The following is a 21,060-nucleotide window of genomic DNA, read 5'->3' as shown; positions in this document are numbered from 1 at the left end:
GAAAAAAAAAAGCCACAAGAAAATAAAATTCATGGTTAGATTGATGTTTTTTCCCTTGCTCTTCCACCTCCTGCTATGTCAGGAAGTAGCATTAAAGTTCCATCTTGTGGTTGCCCAACAGGACACAGGAAGCCTGGACCTTACAACCTGATGACTAGTGACTGCAATGCAGTGAGATGGAGCCGAGGTTTAGTTACACAGGGAACAGCACTGAAACAAGGTCAGGCTGCTAAATTATCAAGGACAACATTTACCAGGTTTTCCCCTATACAACACGTATATGCACTATATGGGCACTCACACATTAAAGCAGTTTTTTTCTTTACCATGACAAAAGGATTCAACACAGGAATGGAGAAGTTAGATGGGGGAGGGGACATCTATTCTATCTATTCTCCTTCCCACCCTCCTATGTCTAAAGAATTCTCCATTTTCCCCACCACCAACACAAACCTAAAACCATTTGGCAAATGTTAAGACAAGCATGAAATCAGAAGGGACTAAGACCTGAGGGAGAAAAAATAAGAAGAAAAGAAGGAGCAAGTGAATGGCAACACAAATCCACAGTTATAAGTAAACTTCAGTGTTATTCCTTAAGACACAGATTTTCACAGGTATTTGATAACTACGATGCTTACAAAATACTAATGGATTTCTTTAAAATGTCTACAAGCTCTTACAGTTTTTGAACACAAAGCTGAACAAGGCAGTGAAAGAGAAAAAGACTTAAAAATATTAACATGTATTACTTATATAATAAATAATTTTTACATTACTGTACAATAACTTACGAAAATTCAAAAGAGGTTTAAAGTCATAACTTTCAACATGATCTAAAATGCAAACCACATAAGCGAAAACCAAGTATGAATGAATGTCTCTGGCCAAAAGTAAATGTGAAGCAATACGAAATCAAACCATTTCTTCTGAGATATTCTTCATTCAGTGGTGCTGAAGAGCAAGACCGTGCAATCAAAAAACCAAACGTCAAAGAAATGATACATGCTGGGACACAAGTGGTCTTCAAAAGGAAAAAATGGATAACAACAGCATTTATCATTATTAAGAGTCTGGGACAAGAGATGTAAAATATGAAACAGCTGTAACATTTGGCAGGTATATTCAGGTAGATTAAAAGGCATCATTTATTGCTCGACTCAGCTCATAAGCTAATAAATTAAGTGGTTAAGGCTCCATTTAAAAGCATTTTAGGCTTTCAGTCTTAAGCAGGCAGATCCATCTGAGTATTAATTCTTACCACTGCAAAGGGAGTACTAGAGTTCTATAAAATCCACATTAAGACGAACATTAACCAAGGTGGTATTTTACATGGGTTAACTGTACTCTGTTAAATTCCAGGCTATTCTGAGAAATACCAGTCCATGTCTAATTGTGCACAGCACAGAATCACAAATGCCAATAAGCACCAATTCTGGATAACAGGCTGGTAAGGGGGTGACCACACTTACCGTTTTCCACATAGGGATGAAAAGGTAAGACCAGAGCAAGGATGACCCTGCCTCTAGTTGGCTCCAAGACGCTTCGGATATCTTTTAGCAAAGTCAGGGGCTGGTCACAGCGGTCCAGCAAGTTCAAGCAGCTGATGACATCATACTGGAACCCTGTATTCTGCCATTCATTTACACCAAGCACTCTGGAAAAATCAGAAAGATACAAACCCTCTTAAAGACATCTTTAAAAATACTTAGATGCCAGTAAAGACTTTCACTTTGTCTTCTAAATCAAAGTCGGTTCAAAAATCTTCATTTATAATTTACATTTGCAATAATAAAATGGCCATACAAAAGTAAACAACCACATTTCTTTAAATTTAGCAATCCTCCTATTTCCAAATCTCAAAACATGCAAAATTTCCTTTATAAGAACTAGTAGGTTTAATAAGTGGGAAGATATCAGATGATAAAAATGGTTATGAAACTGGGGCATCCAATTCTTGAACATCAGTTAATGAACAAAGAATCCTACTTTTACATTCACTGGAATGTAATCGTAGAATACATCATATATTCATGTTTTCTATTCCTAGGGTCCCTCCTATCTTTAAGAATGGCTAGGAGTGGTATAAGATAATTTCCATTTATGTCTTTTGAGCACATCTCTATTCCCAGGAGAGAGATACTATTTCATATTCTAGAATGTTCATACCTAAATAACTATATAGAAAAAGATAAAGCACAGGACATCCTATTAAAACAAGTAAGCGAAGAACATAGTTAACACACCACTCTCAGCCCTCAGTATCTCGTGAACACACAGTCTCTCCCTCCCTCTCTCTCCTCCCTGTCTTCTCTCACCCTAAGAACATTTCTAGTCCTTTACAATGTTTTACTCACAGAGAGGAGGAGACCTTATATCAAGAGGCTTTGTTAGCCACACCATTAAGGCAATTCTATAAATTACTCACTCCTGCTCGGTTATACCAATCAGAATGTGGAAGGTGAGGCATGTTATGATAGAGACAGGAGGAAAAGGAAACAGGAAAAAGGACCTTTGGTAAACAAGTCTTTGATCACGCTCAGCAGATAGAGATATCTTAGAAAATTCTAGAAGCATAATGAGGACTGTTTAGGAAAACTCATAGTATAATGACATTTTAGAGCATTTTTGTATAGCAGAATAAAAAGAAACACTAACTGCTCAGGTGCATCTTCTTTTCAATCTAGATTTTTTAATTTTATTTATTTATATTTTTTGCGGTACGCGGGCCTCTCACTGTTGTGGCCTCTCCCGTGGCGGAGCACAGGCTCCGGACGCGCAGGCTCAGCGGCCATGGCTCACGGGCCCAGCCGCTCCGCGGCATGTGGGATTTTCCTTCCGGGCCAGGGCACGAACCCGTGTCCCCTGCGTCGGCAGGCGGACTCTCAACCACTGCGCCACCAGGGAATCCCTCAATCTAGACGTTTTTAAAAACTAAAGCCTCCTCCAAAGCAAAACTGACAAACGTCAAGGAGCTAGTCAGATTTCTTTGTTGCTTGAAATTAGGGCATTAGAGCTCCAAAATCACTTTGTTGTATCGAAACTGTGACTGCAATGATGATTTTAGGAGCTGTATTTAGCTCATTTAAACTAGAGAGAAGACTCTACTTTCAGGATAAAAATGTCATCAATTCCCATTTTAAAAGCAGAAATGAACAATTAAAAAGAAAGACTATTTATATATTAATACCTTAGCCAAGCAGTCAATTTAAATTCATAAACTTGCAAAAGACAAATTACATATTTGATTTAAAAAAAAAAAAAATTAGGCCTGATCTAAAACGAAGCAGAACCCAACATCATCAGCATGTTTTAATCTAGAATAACGTGGGCTTCCCTTGTGGTGCAGTGGTTAAGAATCCGCCTGCCAATGCAGGGGACATGGGTTTGAGCCCTGGTCCAGGAAGATCCCACATGCCGCAGAGCAGCTGGGTCCGTGCGTCACGGCTGCTGGGCCTGCGCTCTGGAGCCGGCGAGGCACAACTATTGAAGCCCAAGCACCTCGAGCCCGTGCTCCGCAACGGGAGAAACCACCGCAATGAGAGGCCAGCGCACCAAAACGAGGAGGGGCCCCTGCTCACCACAACTGGAGAGGGGCTGCGCGCATCAGCGAAGACCCAATAAATAATAAGTAATTTTATTTTTAAAAATATCTAGAATAATCTAACTAAATCCATCTCAGAATTATTTGAGGATAGGTAGTTTCCATGTTGGTAATTTTGAAAGACAGAAACACATGCTCATGACAGAAAATTATAGCCTTAATACCGGGACAGTTAAAACTATACCTATAGAGGTCCAACTTCATCTTTACTTCTGTTTTGTGATTTCTACTTGTAAACTCAGTTCCACTGATGAAGACATATTTATCAGCCCCACTCAAACTGCATATTAGCCCAGGAATCCCAACAAGTTGTTAGAATCTTCCTCTTCTTATGAGAAAAATGAAAGAAGTGACTTGTCCAAGGTCACACTGTAAATCTCTAGCAGAGTAGAAATTACAACTTGGAAACTCTCCTAGTATGTTATTCAGGTCAATGAACCTGCTCTCTCCATATAAGGTGAGAAAGAACCTAACAATCAGTCCTTGAATAAATGCTTCCAGGGTGGTGGGTTGAGAGTGAATGGCCATCCCTTCAGTCTCCAGTATCTTTTTGTTAAAAAAGAAAAGAGGGTATGAAAACAAGAAATAGAATTAACCACAATATTTTCTTTTCCTTTCAAGAAAGATCCCTATAGATCAAGATAACCTATAGATAATGGATTAAAGTCAAGCATCTTTCAAATTTACATTAAAGATCTTTGTTCTCTGGTGTCAAAAATGTATACGCAACTCCTTCTGAACTACCCACACGTGAACTGCCCGTGCAGACTTAATTCCAAACCCGTCCACGTTGCCAGTCCGCATCTTGCCACACACTTGTTTCCTCCACTATCTACAAACCACCATTCAGATCATATCAACAAATTTTCACGTTAACTTTTGGTAAAGCAGACTAAGGAAGGTAACCATGCTGCCAAAATTTTCTTCCTGCCAAACAACAGTTTTTATTTATTGTCATTTGAATTGTGGAACTGTTCATTAGTACACACAATCAAAAAGTAATTGTATAATCCCTTCCTAAATGTCTATGGCTCTTCCAAAACAGCATTTCTAACCCTAGAAGAAAGGCGTCCGTTCAGGGGGTTATTATTTTCAAGAAAGTGAGTTAAGTAATAGTTTACCTTCAGGGGGATTTAAAATACATTTTCCTTAGAGAAGTAACAAAGCAATCAGTATTTTGATAAATCCTAAATAAAAAACAAAATACCAGCAATGTAGAGAAAATTTATTGTTTTGTTTTAAAAATCAAAGCCATATCCCTAAATTTTACAATCAGGTTTTCTGGCATAAACAATAATATCCTGGCAAAACAGAGGGAAAACCTGGCCATTTTCTGTTTTATGGGTTTATTTCAAAAGTGACATCCAGAACCTTTATTAAAAAGCCAGTTTTTCATGAGCCCAGATATTGAAGAGAAACAAAAAACAGCTACCTCCCAAAAAGAAGCCAAAAAAAAAACCATGGAAGCTAAAAGTCTGCCCTGCCATCATGGATTAGGCGAACCCTAAACTTAGTAAGATACCGCTTGCCCATTAAAATGTCAAACTGTACCAAAAGTTGCCACTTTTGTGAATACGTTTCTATTTCATACTAATAATATTGTGAAGGGAGTGTCAACCAGTATAACTTCCCTATCAAACTGCAAACAGATTTTGGCATATGAAATATTTATTAGGGAAAAAAAAAATAAGTTGTTTTGTTTTGTTTTGGCCGCTCCACGCAGCTTGCAGAATCTTAGTTCCCCGACCAGGGACTGAACCTGGGCCACAGCAGTGAAAGTGCTGAGTCCTAAGCACTGGACTGCCAGGGAATTCCCAATAACTAAGTATTTTTTATATGGTGTACAAGTTTATCAGGTAACATAACATGTAAACTCTACATATATTGAATCACTAATTCAAACATCTGAAGTCTCACTGAAAATTCCTTTTGGGCACTTAGTCTCAGAAGGGTTTGAATGTCAGGCAAACAAGCAAGGCCATGGCCCAGGGTAGGTGGGCCTCCTTCCATATAAATCCCTTTAAATACCCATTTACAGTAATCTTCCCTTCCCCTCCTTCCTACTTGGTCTTCTCTTCCCCAGGCTAAAAATGACCATGTTTTGCCAAAATTTAAATCTAATCCTGCTCCAAGAGCTATGCTAATGCTCTGTCTCTAGGGTTAGTCTGTTCCTAAGATAGTCTCCTACTTAGGAACTTAGCTGGGTAGGAAAGTGAGGGAGTACATAATTCTCTCCTTTCTTTCTAAGCCTAAGCCCAGCTTCAAATATATCAGAGAAGGAAGCAGGCTCTACCTCCACCTCCCCCATTCCATACTCAGCACCGTCTCCCCCCATTCAATAGAATCCATACTGAATTAAGAATAACCTTCTTCCCAAGTCTCTCAAGCAGCAGATGGTCTAAAACCCAAGATTTGACATTTCACATCCATTTGGATGGATATTATCAAAAAAACAGAAAACAACACGTATTGGTGAAGATGTAGAGAAACTGGAACACTTGTACATTGCAAGTGGGACGTAAAATGGTGCAGCTGCTGTGGAAAAGGTATGGCAATGCATCAAAAAATTAAACACAGACTTACCATTTGATCCAGCAATTCCACTTCCGGGTATATACCCAAAAGAAGGGAAAGCAGTGACTCAAACAGATATCTGTACACCCATGTTCACAGCAGCATGATTCACAATAGCTAAAAGGTAGAAGCAACCCAAGCGTCCATCGACAAATGAATGGATAAACAAAATGTGGCATATACATACGATGGAATATTATTCAGCCTTAAAAAGAAAGGAGATTTTGACATATGCTACCACGTGGATGAACCTTAAAGACATTATGCTCAATGAAATAAGCCCATCACAAAAGGACAAATATTGTACAGTTCCTCTTATTCGAGGTTCCTAGAATAGTCAAATTCGCAAAGACAGCAAGTGGAATGGTGGCTGCCAGGAGCCAGGGGGACAGAGGACTGGGGAATCAGTGTTTAGTGGGTACAAAGTTTTAGTTGGGAAAGATAAAAAGGTTCTGGAGATGAATGGTGATGATGGTTACACCACAGTGCAAATATACTTAATACTACTGAACTGTACACTTAAAAACGGTTAAAGTGGTAAATTTTATGTTACATATTTTTACCACAATTTTTAAAAAGCTTTTTTTAATTAAAAAAAATAAACAAACAAAAAACAAGATTTGAGAATGCCAGATTCAAATTAGGGAACAAGTCCCTACATCTGATCTCTCTTCTCCAAGCTGTCTCTCACCCACTCTTTTCCTTCCTACAGTGCCAAAACCTCTAGTTCAGAAGAACACTGCCAAGGAAAGATGATTTCTCTCTCAATTTCCACTTACTTGTACAGCTGACCCTTGAACAATGCAGGTTTGAACTGCCTGGGTCCACTTATACACTGCCCATATTTTTCAAAGGTAAATACTACAATACTACACAGTCCATGGTTGGTTAAATCCGCAGATGTGCAGGAACTGCAGATACAGAGGGCTGACTGTAATTATACGTGAATTAACCCCTGCATTGTTCAAGAGTCAACTGTAATATGGAAAGATTTTTTTTTAATTCCTCATCATGGAAATTGTTTCTGATTTATATTCTTTAAATAATATAATCTCAAGAAGCAATACATCTAAAACCAAGAAATATACTCTAAACCATGTCTAAAAATTATACCTGTATTTCTTCTTCTGAAGCTGCCATATCATAGTTTCAGACAGCTCAGTGGCGTAAATTTCTTCAAAATGAGGGCTCATTATTTTTGTGACTTCTCCATCTCCAGCACCTAAATCAAGAAGTCTATGCGTTTTCCAGTCTGGATTAATTTTAAGCAGTCTCTGAAACTGATCTGGTGAAAAGACAAACATTGAGCCTCTTCCTAGCAACCTGGAAAAGAAAAAAGGACAAAAATGGATGACTCTATATGTACCAAAATGTTCATTGCAGCTCTATTTACAATAGCCCGGAGATGGAAACAACCCAAGCGCCCATCATCGGATGAATGGATAAAGAAGATGTGGCACATATATACAATGGAATATTACTCAGCCTTAAAAAGAAACGAAATTGAGCTATTTGTAATGAGATGGATAGACCTAGAGTCTGTCATACAGAGTGAAGTAAGTCAGAAAGAAAAAGACAAATACCGTATGCTAACACATATATATGGAATTTAAGGGGAAAAAAAATGTCATGAAGAACCTAGGGGTAAGACAGGAATAAAGACGCAGACCTACTGGAGAACGGACTTGAGGATATGGGGAGGGGGAAGGGTGAGCTTTGACAGGGCGAGAGAGAGTCATGGACATATACACACTAACAAACGTAGTAAGGTAGATAGCTAAGGGGAAGCAGCCGCAAGGCACAGGGATATTAGCTCGGTGCTTTGTGACAGCCTGGAGGGGTGGGATAGGGAGAGTGGGAGGGAGGGAGACGCAAGAGGGAAGACATATGGGAACATATGTATATGTATAACTGATTCACTTTGTTATAAAGCAGAAACTAACACACCATTGTAAAGCAATTATACCCCAATAAAGATGTTTAAAAAAAAAAAAAAAAAAGGATGACTCTATACAAGATAAGCACTTCCACCCAACATCCACACAAAGTAGTGACTCAACACCAACAGCCTCTGAACTTACACAATGTTTATTTTATAAGATTATACGATTAAAATATATATCTTTTATATGATTTATGATTAAAAAGCAAAGTTAATAAAATAAGAAAACACCTCTAGATATCATCGTCTGCCTTTGAGGCTGCAAACAATACACCAAAAAGAGTGGGGAAAGGAGAGGAATAAAAGGTGGGAAGGGAAGAAGAAATATATAAGAAATTAAAAGATGAATGTGGGGCCTCCCTGGTGGTGCAGTGGTTGAGAGTCCGCCTGCCGATGCAGGGGACAAGGGTTCATGCCCCGGTCCGGGAAGATCCCACATGCCGCGGAGCGGCTGGGCCCCTGAGCCATGGCCGCTGAGCCTGCGCGTCCGGAGCCTGTGCTCCGCGACGGGAGAGGCCCCAACTGTGAGAGGCCCGTGTACCGCAAAGAAAAAAAAAAAAAGATGAATGTGAAGAATTTAAGTCAAAATAGGAAGGAAAGATGGAAGGAGTAATAGAAAACATGTATATCGGTTTAAAAAAATGACAGGCCAACAGGATCAGACCACAAGACTAGCCAATAACACTAAGCAGAAAAAGCAAATAGGGGGAAAAAGCCATTTAGAATATGAAACTGAACAATGAGTATAAAAAATAGCTCTAGGTATTAGATTTTTAAGAGACACTAGAGAAAAGAGGAAGAGTGGTCCTTGTGATATCAGTTAATCTGCATTTAAAAAGTAGATTCATACTTGTGTCAGTTTGTATGTTATACAATTGGCTGGGTCCTATTATTTCTAAAAATCCTAAAAAACATCTAAAACATAGTAATGCCTTTGAAAAAAAGAGGAGTTAAAATGGAGATCAAAGAGAGCTCTCCTAAAAGCAGCTACAGATCAAACCAAGTCCTGAGGAAGCATCATCTTGGGAAATAAAATGCACTCCCTATTTAGAACTTGCTTTCTAGCTCTCAAATCCCAGTCTGTCTAGGGCAGGGATTCTCAAACTTCCTTTAAGCAGCAGAACCGTTTCTTTAAATGAAGCAGACGTTACTCATGGACAATGTAAAATGTAACAGGAGAGCTGCTGCTGAAATGAGGTTGAGAGCCTCAGCGCTGCTGCCAGCCCACTCCTAGGCCTTTCTCTGCAGCCTGAAGCAGCTCCTGAGGCGCTTCCTCTTCAGACCCTGGAAAAGCCTGAAAACCACTGGTCTAGGAAATGGCAGGGAAATCTGTACCATACTGCTGCTTTCTGGAAATAATCCTAAGGTGCAATATGTTTGTTACACAGTGACTGGAAGGACGTGTGCAATGGGTGTTCCTGGTAAGACCAGTTCCAGGAAAAAATTAAAATATGGAGCTCATATAACAAACTCCTCCTCCCCTTTCCCTTAGAAGAGGTCAACCAAATCTAACAATATACTTGCAGTAAATCTTCTGCCCTACAGAAATGCTAAAAAATGGGGTGGGGGGGACCCTCAGAGACTTTCACCCAATACAACTAGCTCCCAGAGAAAACATCTCCTAAAAGACAAGTTGTTTTTAATCCTCAATTGTTCCTATCTTCTAGTGGGAAAACAGGCTGAAAAAGAAATCTGAGAAAAGGAGCTGAACTTCCTGAAATAGCTATACAAAATTTCACATGGGAGCCAGAGTCAGAACAAGAGCTAAGAGAGGTCACAGGCTTGGGGGTACATGTTTCAAATGCTGGTGCTAACTTGCCATAGGACCAAAAGTAAGTTGCAGAACAGTTACATGGCTTAAACTTTCCCAATTTTAAAATAACATGCTTCCCTAGCCATCTCTTTGGAGTCTAAGGACCCTTGACATGATAATCATAAAATTCTAGAGCTAGAGGTCATCTGAGGTCAGAGCTCAGGTTGAAAGGCACCAGAGAGAGAAGCATTGTTCTATTTCCAAAGATCATGAGCAACAGAGGCTACACAAAAAGATTTAAACTGCCAAAAGAAAAAAAAAATCTAAATTCATCGAGCCCAGATGAATTTTGGTCTCTAGGAAGCCCTGGGAGTAGGTGGGAAGAGTTTTGGGTGGTCACAATTACTTGAGGGTGCTACTGTCACTTAGAGGGCAAGGTCAGAAAAGTCAGACTTCCTGCAATGTGTGGGACAGTCCCACACAATGAAGAATTATCCCACTTAAAATACCAAGACACTGACTTTTGCTCAGTATACGGTTTCCAGCAAACACATACCACGGAGAGGTATGGCTCTCTAATTTGTCTTTAACTCCCAAAGTTAGTGATGTCGATGTATTTTTTTGGTGTGTGTGTGTGTATGTAAAAAACCATCCTACGTTCTCTAAGTTCTCTCTAGATTTAGAGTCTACAGAGGAGATAAACCTCCTTACAAATATCTTCCTTATAAAATAAACTCTGAAAACAGCTATCAAGTCTCTCCTTACTTGGTCTTCCCCTTTCCAGTAAAGGACGTCGATAAGTACCTTATCTTTTTAATTCAAGAAGGTTACCATAGGGACTTCCCCGGTGGTCCAGTGGTAAAGAATCTGCCTTCCAATGCAGGGGACACGGCTTGATCCCTGGTCAGGGAACTAAGATCCCACATGCCGCGGGGCAACTAAGCCCACGAGCCACAACTACTGAGCTCCCACACCTTAATGCGAGAGCCTGGGTGCCACAAACTACAGTGCCCACGGCCTCTGGAGCCCATGCGCTACGACCAGAGAGAGAAAACCCTCACGCCACAACTAGAGAGAAGCCCGCAAGCCTCAACAAAGAGCCCACGCACCGCATGGAAAAGATCTCACGTTCCGCAACAAAGATCCCGCATGCCGCAACTAAGACCCAACGCAGCCAAAAAAACCCCACAAAATAAATAAAATAAATAAATATTCTTTAAAAAAAGGTTACCATAGTAATTATTTCTATAAGAGACAGCCACTTGTGGTAATAAGCTTCCATTGCCATAGACAGAAATTCCCAGTGGGCTCAAAGTTAAGCTTCCAGCTGAGAATAGGACACAGGGCAAGAGATGTTTTTGTTTTGTTGGGGGAGAAGGGTGCCAAGGGGGGATGAAGGGGTGGGGATGAGGGTTATTTAAAAAAGAAAAGCAGAAGAGCTGTGGATAAGATAAGCCAAAACGGATTTATTAATCTTATTGCCCCTTTGACCAAATTGTGAAATCCCAGAGCAGAGAATTTTAACCAGGGGTGAACAGGGTAGAGGTAGGGGGAAGCAGTTTAGAGTTTGAAATCTCCCTAAATTATATGCAAAATGCTGAATGTAAGGACTATTTGAAGAGAGGATTTCTACTTTATATCACTTTCAAAGAGGTACAGGACCCCAAAAAGGTTAAAAATCACTGCTGCGGTGACTTGTCTGCTTTCCCAGCGAAAAAATAAATGGTACAGAACAGAAATTCAATGCCGTGAATTTTAGAAACAAAATGTCAGACCAAGTTGTTTAAACTCAACTACCAACACAAAAATAACAACTGTTTGCTAAAGCAAATTTAAGGCAATTTCATATAAACAATGAAGAAATCTTGAGAAACGGCTCATGGTTCCTGAAAACATATTTAAGGACCAGATGATAGACTGGGGATCCAGACATTCAGTAGAAGCTGGCTCCAAACCTCAAGGGAAGAAAAAGTGGGCCCAGCCAGTGGCTTCAAGAGGTCCAACAGGCTTTTCAAGCACTGAGCCCTGCTGCTTTTCTCTTTGGAGTTCTGGATTCTTAGGCTTTGCGGTGTCTGAAAATTTGGCCAAGAAAGGATAAAAATATTCCTAAAGCTTCTTCCATAGACTTATATGAGAGAACCACTCTAGGGACAGAGAATTCCACAATGTTTACAAAATTCTGGTGAGTCTAAACAATAAGTAAGAATAGATGGAGGGACTTCCCTGGTGGCACAATGGTTAAGACTCCACACTCCCAATGCAGGGGGCCTGGGTTCGATCCCTGGTCAGGGAACTAGATCCCACATGCATGCCGCAACTAAGAGCCCTCATGCTACAACTAAGAAGCCCACGTGCCACAACTAAGGAGCCCGCCTGCCGCAACTAAGACCCAGCACAACCAAATAAATAAATAAATATTTTAAAAAAGAAAGAAAGAAAGAACAGATGGAGAACCCTTCACTCGAACAAGCCACCATCCACTGCTGGGCTGAATTAGATCCTTCCCAAAAAAACTTGCTCCTGGGAAGTGTGCTTAAGGCAAAGATCTTACTTTTCAGCCTGTATTAAGGGCCTGGTTCCAACCATCTTGCTCCTCTCTAATAGATCAGCATAGGCATCACCTGGAACATGTTAAAAATGCAAAATCTCTGGTCCCACCCCAGACCTACTGACTCAGAATCTGCCGTTTAACCAGATACCCAGGTGATTCCTGTGCACATCAAAGTGGGAAGCACTGTGATTCCCATCACAGAAATACAGACCAATGAGGCTGTTTATCAAGATCAAGTTACAGTGAATTTTAAAAGCATAATTGCAGAGGCTGAGACACTGTGCCAAGGATTCTGACTAGAAGTGTTGTAGCTGTAGAGGTGGTCAACATCTCAACAAGGTAACTTTTCGTTTTCCTTTTCTTTTTTTAGACCTAAGGATAAAGAAAAAAGTATCCAAGATTCACTTACCCATTGATAGATGTTCTAGACATAAACAGGCTAAAAACAGATGACACAAAAGAGTGATATAATTGGATAAACAGCCAGCCCGATTTCTCAATGCTGTTGTTTAAGAAGATCTGTGTTCCTTGATCAAGGTAACTCTGAACAAAGACAGCCTGGAGTGATTCACATAATTTCTCTCTGTTGCACGCATACCACTAAAAAGAAAGAAGAAAAAAAATGAAAACATACAACTGAAGCGTCATCTAAGAAGTCCAAAAACAAAAAACAGAAGACTAAATTAAATCTAAGATTTCCAAATGTTATAATCTCACGGCACTTTAAGAATCATCATCATCTCTCATATGGCCTATAAGGTATAAAGTATTTCCTCACACATAATCTCTGGCTTAATTCTCATTACCTTCAGGGTACGCAGAGAGAGTGGGGGACGGGTGAAGAGGCTTCCGGGTCATGCAGCTCAGTAAGTGACAGAGCCAGGCCACCGTCCAAGTGCTCTGACTCCTGGCCCAAAACTCTGTCACTATATCCCCCTGCACCCCAAGATTAGGAAAACTGTTGGCCTCTCCTTCACTGGGATTCAACATAAGGCAATAACTACCAGCATTAACCTTGTTTTTAGATAAGAAAACAGTCACCCAATGCAATGATTTAACTCGAAACCACCAGACAAATCAAGTAAGCGGAGGAGGAACAGCAGAATTTAATATTCCAGTGACCAGATTAAGCTGCGCTTCTTCTTGTGGGCTAAATAGGGACCTTTAGGAACACTGAGGTGTGCTTTACCAGGTCATATAACATTCTGCTAGACAGGAGTCAAGTATGCTTGAGAAAGATTAAGAAGTTACTTAAGGTCACATGCAACCAATGAGAAGACAAAGTAATAACATGCTAAGAACCAGATTTCTAGGAAAAGGCTCTAACCAGAACACACTTTTAGAACAAAATTCAAGAACCTCAACTGTGGATGAAATGTAATCTTCCGTAATAAATGTGCCCCATTTTCATCTAGCGTTAGTATACCAGAGAAGGGGGTAAGCAGCCTGTAGGGCGCAGCAGCTTTACAGTGAGCTCATCATCAAGTCCTGGCTCAGCCATTCCTGTGTATGAGCTCACACAAGTCACTTAATCTCTGAGCCTCTGTAAATTCGTCTGTAGACTAGAGATGTCACTGGTTTCTATCTATCCTGGTAGGTTATTTAGAGGATTAAGCAAGTTAGTGCAGGCCAATCCTCAATATAGGACCAGACACATGAGACTGCTGTAATAATAACAGTCATGAGATAAAGTCCTCTGACATGGCCTGATAAACAAAAGTAAGTCCATTAAGTACCACGATGAAACTGCAGAGTAGGCCAGTTACTATTAATCTGTTACCCACTAAGAGACAATCAATCTCTCCCAATGAGCAGCCAAAAGTAACCTGCTTCCCCCTGACAAACACGACCATTCCTCAGCAGTAGGTGTCCTGTAACTGCCTGCACAATTGATGGACCAATTTTACAGTCATCCTAAGCTTGCTAAATATTGAATGAAATCTTGGGTAATATTCCCGACACTAACATTGAAAGGAACCAGTTATAAACCAATACAAAGAAGCAGACAGGCACATTAAGATTTCAAAGATTAACTATCTTTTTACGAACTCTGTGCCCTGACTTGATAAACCAAATCTTTCCAATTGTTGACTGATTTGTGTTAATTTACCATTAAACACTTTTACCAAAACTGCTTCAGCTTGATACTATTTTTATTTTTCCCACTCTACATGATAAGCTTTGAAGCTTCTTACATTCACTGCCTACACTTTTTTCCTTGGTCTGAAAACGTTCATGCTTAATCATTAACTAATTCTTAACACTCATTGTGCCTGAAGTTATGCCCCAGTGCAGGTCATAAACCATTTTTTATTATATGCCTGACCTCCTGGTTCACATTCTGAACTCTGTAATACTGGGGCCATTCTAACTTTTATTTTCTCTTAATTCTCTGAAATGACTAATCAAGATGAAAGCCATCACCTTGGTAATAGGCAATCAGGTACATTCTATTAACGTGGACAAGAAGTCATTCAAGTGGAACAGAGGAGCTAAGAATTCTTTGGCATCCACTTGTAAATGGACAACCAGAACAATAACAGACTCTGACTTCCAGAACTAAGCAAGAATTGGCACCATTAACTGCAAATAATGCTTTCAAGTGCTCCCCAAAACTCAAGTTTTTAACAGCATTTCTCTCAATTCATCAACATTAACACATTAACACATGTGGTTGAACCTTTACTGCCATACAAATCTTTCAGAAAAGAAAATGCTTACTGAAAAGAATGTGCTACAGAATAAAAAGGAGTAATGCCCTTCTCTTTAAAGATGAAGGTTGAATTCCATGTTCCTCCTGACCATTTGTATGATACTAATGTCAACTCCATAGCAGCATTATTCATAACTACCAAAAAGTGGAAACAGCCCCAATGTCCATCAACTGATGAATGGATAAACAACATGTGATTGATCCATACAACGGAATATTATTTCAGCCATAAAAAGGAATGAGGTACTGATTCATGAGACAACATGAACTATGAATATTATGCTAAGTGAAATACACCAGTCACAAAAGGCCACAAATTACATGATTTCATTTACATGAATTGTCCAGAACAGGCAGGTCCAGAGACAGAAAGTAGAAAGTGGATCACGGTTACCAAGGGTTTGGGGAGAGGAGGCAATGGGGAGTGTCTGCTAATGAATATGGGGTTTCTGTATCGAGTGATGAAAATGTTCTAAAATTAGAAAGTGATGATGGTTGTACACCTTTGTGACTATACTAATAAGCACTGAATTGTACACTTAGAAAACTTAAGTGGTCAAGCATATCTCTTTAAAAATGCAAATTTCAGATGCAAATCTAATCATGTCAATACCCTGCTTCAGAGAAGTCTTAATATCCAAATACTAAATATGGCTTACAAGGCCCTACAGGATTTGTCCATTCTGTGTCCACAGCCTCACCTCACGACACTCCCTACCGATCCATAACACCCAGCCACTCACTATGTCTTTCTTTTTCTGGAAGGCTCCTTTCCCAAGGCTGTTTCGCATGGTATTTGCTGTCTCCTACATTTCCCACCACCCCAACTGACCTAAGCCTAAATATTTCTTCAAGTAAGTTTCCCTTGAACTTCCAGACTAGGATGGATCCCCTGTTCTAATACTCTCTCACATCTCCCAAGTCTCCTCAGTAACATTTATAACCACTGAACTGAATACGTGTATATAATTGCATGTCCGGTGTCTATCTTCCCAGGTAGACAGAAAGCTCCATAAAAGGTCAGGGACAATGACTGACTTCAGTGACTGGCACAGATACGGATGAACAATAAATGTTCATCTGTTTAACAATTATTGTTAAAAATCACAGGCAGTCTAAAAGATAAAATTTAGAGTTTCTAGTAAAATCCTGGAGAGAACACAAGGAAAACCATGGAGACAGGTGTCACTGGGTTTCATCAATTTCTAAAACTTCAAGGTTTTTGCAAGGCCTTGCTTAAACCCAATTCTGTAAATAGTAGTTAAGCTACCCACCCACCACAAAACTGCATTAGCAGAGCAAGCAATGAAGGAACACACCGAGTGCCTACCTTGTACCAGGCACCCGGCAGAGCACTTCACATTTCATTTCCCACCTTATAGCTCCTGAATGAATAGGAAGCCTGGGGTTTCTGAGCACTCCCAGCTGATTCAAGCTCCTGTTCTAGGTGCATGTGGTTTTTTTACGCGTTTCTTTCAAAGAAGCTACTCTTTGCTTCAGTCTACCCAGTGTATCTGTCTGAGAAAGCAGAACTATTCTGGCCAGTTAGACTGACTAAATGTGTCTAAAGATAATCCGATCTAGACAGCAACTAAATAACACTAGGCCAGGGTTTCTCAACCTCAGCACTATGGACATTTGGAGCTGGACAATCCTTGTTATGGGGGCTGCCTTGTGCACTGTAGGATGTTTAGCAGCATCCTTACCAGTACCCATCAGATGCCAGTAGCACCCTCCAGTTATGACAACCCAAAATGTCCCAGACACTGCCAAGTGTCCCTGAAGGTACAAAATCACCACTGCTTAAGAGCCCCTAAATGGGCTTACCCAGAAAATTTCATTAGCATTTCCTAACCATCCCAGCTCAAAAGTGGTCTAGGGAAAATTAAAGATGGACTCACTGGCCTCCAGGAACTTACATTCCAGAGGAGGGAAAAAATCAGAAACCCAGAGAAACAAGTAATGTCATCGTGATCTTGGCCAGGACCTTCAGGTCTTAAATACGTAGTCACCTTGCCCTTAAGATGTTGACAGAAAGTCAGTGCAGGAGCCCATGCAACCATGTGGCAGTCCCCCTGGAGTTACCTCTCTCCAGACAACCCAGCTTAAATGAAAAGCTGTGATGAGCTCTCACTAAGTGGCCTGTCTGTAGGCTTCTGCACATGTTCAAGCAGGTGAGTTCTTTGAACGTGTGCTCCTCAAAGACTACAGAGACAAATGTGCACAGGCAAGAACAAAGTATCATGCCTGTTAAAGGTTCACATTGGAAGGACTGCGTGCCAGCCCTACTGCAGGGCTGTAATCCTCAGCTGGAGACCACAGCGTCTGAAAAAGCATCTTATGAGCTAGCATCTCCCTTTAAAGTTTGCTTGAATTTTGTTCAGTGGAAATAAGTAAGGAAATCTTTGAAATAACAAAGTCTAATCAAGCCAGAGTTATGCCATGCAGTCATCTGCTGATGCCAAGTGTGAAATAGGATGTGATAACTAAACATAACATCTTCTAAAAGAGGTTACAGTAAATAGCAATGTTCTCCCTACTAGCAACAAGACTGTAGAGATACTAATAATTAGCCAAACAATAAATAGCCAAATCAGGTAGACATGACAGGGTATCAGCTAATCAACATAATGAAGTATTGAGTCATGTCTTAAAGATTTCATTAAGGCCATGGAAATCTCATCTTTATATAACCTTGTTTGATGAATCATTCCTTTAAACTAGAAATGCAATTTTCCTATAAAATTATATCTGCTTATCAGACTGAGGGATACAATTAAAAGTTTTTCTGAAATTATTTTTTTGAGTTCCTCAACTAGTCAAACACGTGGTATATGATATAATAGTCTCTTCTTCCAAAATACAAAGGACTTGAGCACATTAGTAGAATTAGAAAGTTATTTTAAAAAACCAACTTCCTGATTTTAATAAAAAATAAATATTTGGTATTTATCGCCAGTTCCCAGCACAGAGCTCCTAAAAACCTTAGAGAAACTCAGGAGTGATAAAACACCTTTTGTATGCTCATGAGATGACCGGGAGGGCAGGGTGGAACTTTCAGCCCCACCACTAACATCCAGGGAGGGGAGAGAAGCTAGAGATGGAGTTCAATCACCAAAGGCCAAAGATTTCATCAGTCATGCCTTGGTAATGAAACCTCCATAAAACTCCTAAAAGACAGGGTTCTGGGTGCTTCCAGGTGACTGAACACATTGATATGCTGGGCGGGTGGCTTACCTGGACAGGGCACGGAGGCTCTGTGCCACCCTCTCCAACCCCCAAACCCTTGCCCTATGCATCTGTTCCACTTGGCTGTTCCTGAGTTGTATCCTCTATAATAAACCATAAGCAGAAGTAAAGTGTTTTCCTAAGCTCTGTGAGTCATTTCAGCAAGTTATCTAACCTGATGGGGGTTGTGGAAACCACAGAGTTTATAAACAAGTCCGACAGAAGCATGGGTACACTGTGGACCCTCAACTTGTAGCTGGCATGCAGGAAGGAGCCCTTAAGTCTCTGGGCTGTTGACTCCGGATAGTGTCAAACAGAAGTGAATTGTAGAACACCTAGTTAGTGTCAGAGAATTGGCTGGTGTCACAAGAAAGACACCACAGGTAAGATTTTTTTTTTTTTCAGTGTTAAACTTGACCTAAGCATGCACAAACTGGATGAAAGCCAGAACTTCAAGCACTTGTCCCATCTTTATCTAACTCACAAACTGCAAGAACAACTTGGTTTTTGCACACAGCTACATAATTTCAATGTCTACACAGACGTCCACTAGAATGGGGACAGTCTGCCATTAAGAAGGCAGTCTACTTTCACAGCCCCTCAGACAACAAGGATTCCTAGGAGAGATACCATGAAACAGTGGGAAAAGCCTGGGCCTTGAAACCAGACAGAGCGGGGTTTCAAAATCCAACTCTGCCATCTGTTAACTGTGCTCTTGGGCAAGTTTCATTGCTCAGCCTCAATCTTCTGTCTGTAAAATGGGGATATACCACATCCAAGAGTTGTTATGAGGATTAGAGAGGATAATATATTTAAAGTACCTGACACTTAATAGAAGCAAAATAACTTGATTTTCTTTCCCTTCCTGTCCAAGGTCCACAAAAGCCAGTCAGAGAACTGAAGTTCAAGGGAATGCCCAAAAACCACACTGTAGGTCTGGGCACCCAGCCATTCTCAAAAGAAATGAGTAAGCAAAGACCTGAGATATTCAGTACCACTAAAAACAACCAGAAAGGCTCCACTGACGGGGTCCAGCAGAATCTTTTCCACTACAGCAGGTGGTAAGACCAAGCCTGACGACATTGACCTTGACAGCTAAGGATTCAAAAATCACATTGTCAGTTCTACAATGCAATCATGTCAGTCCAGACGTTTAATCATTGACACCTTGTGTATAAGTACAGCTTAGGAGGAGATATTCAAATCATTCATTCTTTTTCTACAAATGACACAGACCTAAACCAACAACATCTTTATGTGAGATTTCAAAGTGCAGAGTAACAAGGCACCTTCACGTCCATGGAGGGAAATAACTTATACAGATTAGATTAAATTGCTTCAGCTCTGATGTAATGAATAAATTACTGGCAATCTTTATTTCAAATACTCACTCACTGTTTGTATTTTACAATCCTAAGATTTTAACCACGCTTCAGAGGGTCTAAAAAACTCTTTTACTGGAAGTACCTGGGTCCCCTAGGGCACCTTCAGAGGGGAACATAAAGGCCTCTGGTATATCCAGAAGAACAGAGCATCCCCGTGTTCTGTAAAACTGAAGCCAAACACTTGTTTAGGGTTTCAACACAGGTTATAAGGAAGGAAGAAACCCTTTTCAAAATCTCTTTGGTATTCGGCTGCAAAGGCCTCCAGACTTTCAAAGGCAGCTCAGAGGAGGACACGAACCTATCCATCAGTGTCTGTCTGGCTAGCTGACCGGCCCCTCTGAGCACTGATAACTCATGCCTGACTTGGGTCCACCTCCATAAGGTAACTGGGGAGTGAGGGACAGCAGACAGAATCTGTCCTTTAGCATAACCTTTGATCTTTCGCTGTGATGTCCAAGTGTTTTTTCATTTGGAAAAAAATCCAAATCATTTCAATTCTATCTTAAATCCACCACTGCTTATGGCAAAGCACAGTTCAAGTTTATATAAGAAGGTGAAAAAATAAAATGTCAGATATACACATATTTGCAATTTTATGTCACACCTTATTAACTCCAGATAATGTTATCTGTGCTTTTAAAAAAAAACCTTGCAGTATGTCACCTGCAGAAATAGTCCTGGCCTGGCTCCAAGGAGTTCGATAAAAATCCTTTTTTCACTCCATCAATTGAGAAGCTGCTGAATAACTGTTATTATCAAGAGCCTAGTTAGTGGGGCCTAAGAGTCCTTTAAGAGTTTCAATAGCTCTTTAATAGTTGCATTAACTTTAAGTACTAGGTGCAATGCCTCAAAAAGACTAGATCCAAAGTTTTTGTTGCTGTTATCTTCTTTGTAAGTTCCGGGTCAGCCAATATGGAAAAGTCACATATCTAGTTTCTCACTGTCTGCCTCAATTTCTTCCCAGTAAGTCAAACTACCCACCTTGCAATCTGTGATTAAGAATGTGCTGCTTAAAAAAAAAAGAATGTGCTGCTGATTAAGGAAGCTGGAAATTTTCTCTGGAGGAAACTCCTTTTTCTGTAAAGGGCCAGACAGTAAATATTCTAGGCTTGTACGTCATAAAGTAGCAACCATGCAACTGTGCCACTGTATCTGGAAGCTCTCACAGATGATAGGTAAACAAATTTGGTGGCTCTGTTCTAACACAACTTTATTTGTGGATACTGAAATTTGAATTTCATGTAAGAAGATTTTCACATATTACAAAAAAGATTATATTTTTTTGCAACCATTTAAAAGTATAAAACTACTCT

At 40.2% G+C, this 21,060-nt stretch overlaps 1 protein-coding gene across 3 annotated transcripts in view; it reads right to left on the bottom strand.

The window, feature by feature from the left end:
* Positions 1-21,060, bottom strand: part of METTL9 (methyltransferase like 9) — a 45,711-nt gene that overhangs the window by 19,319 nt on the left and 5,332 nt on the right. For all 3 annotated transcript variants that reach the window (XM_029221590.1, XM_029221589.1, XM_029221588.1), the window contains exons 2-4: positions 12,831-13,021; positions 7,289-7,498; positions 1,470-1,654 (exon numbers count right to left, since the gene is read on the bottom strand). In XM_029221590.1, coding sequence (XP_029077423.1) covers positions 1,470-1,654; positions 7,289-7,498; positions 12,831-13,021 — 586 coding nt within the window. The remainder of the gene's footprint in view (positions 1-1,469; positions 1,655-7,288; positions 7,499-12,830; positions 13,022-21,060) is intronic.

This window comes from Monodon monoceros, unplaced genomic scaffold (genome assembly GCF_005190385.1).
Source record: "Monodon monoceros isolate NGI ecotype Baffin Bay Population unplaced genomic scaffold, NGI_Narwhal_1 Super_Scaffold_13, whole genome shotgun sequence".
Taxonomy (NCBI): domain Eukaryota; kingdom Metazoa; phylum Chordata; class Mammalia; order Artiodactyla; family Monodontidae; genus Monodon; species Monodon monoceros.
The sequence above is the reverse complement of the archived record's forward strand: the minus strand, read 5'-3'. Positions and strand labels throughout refer to the sequence as shown.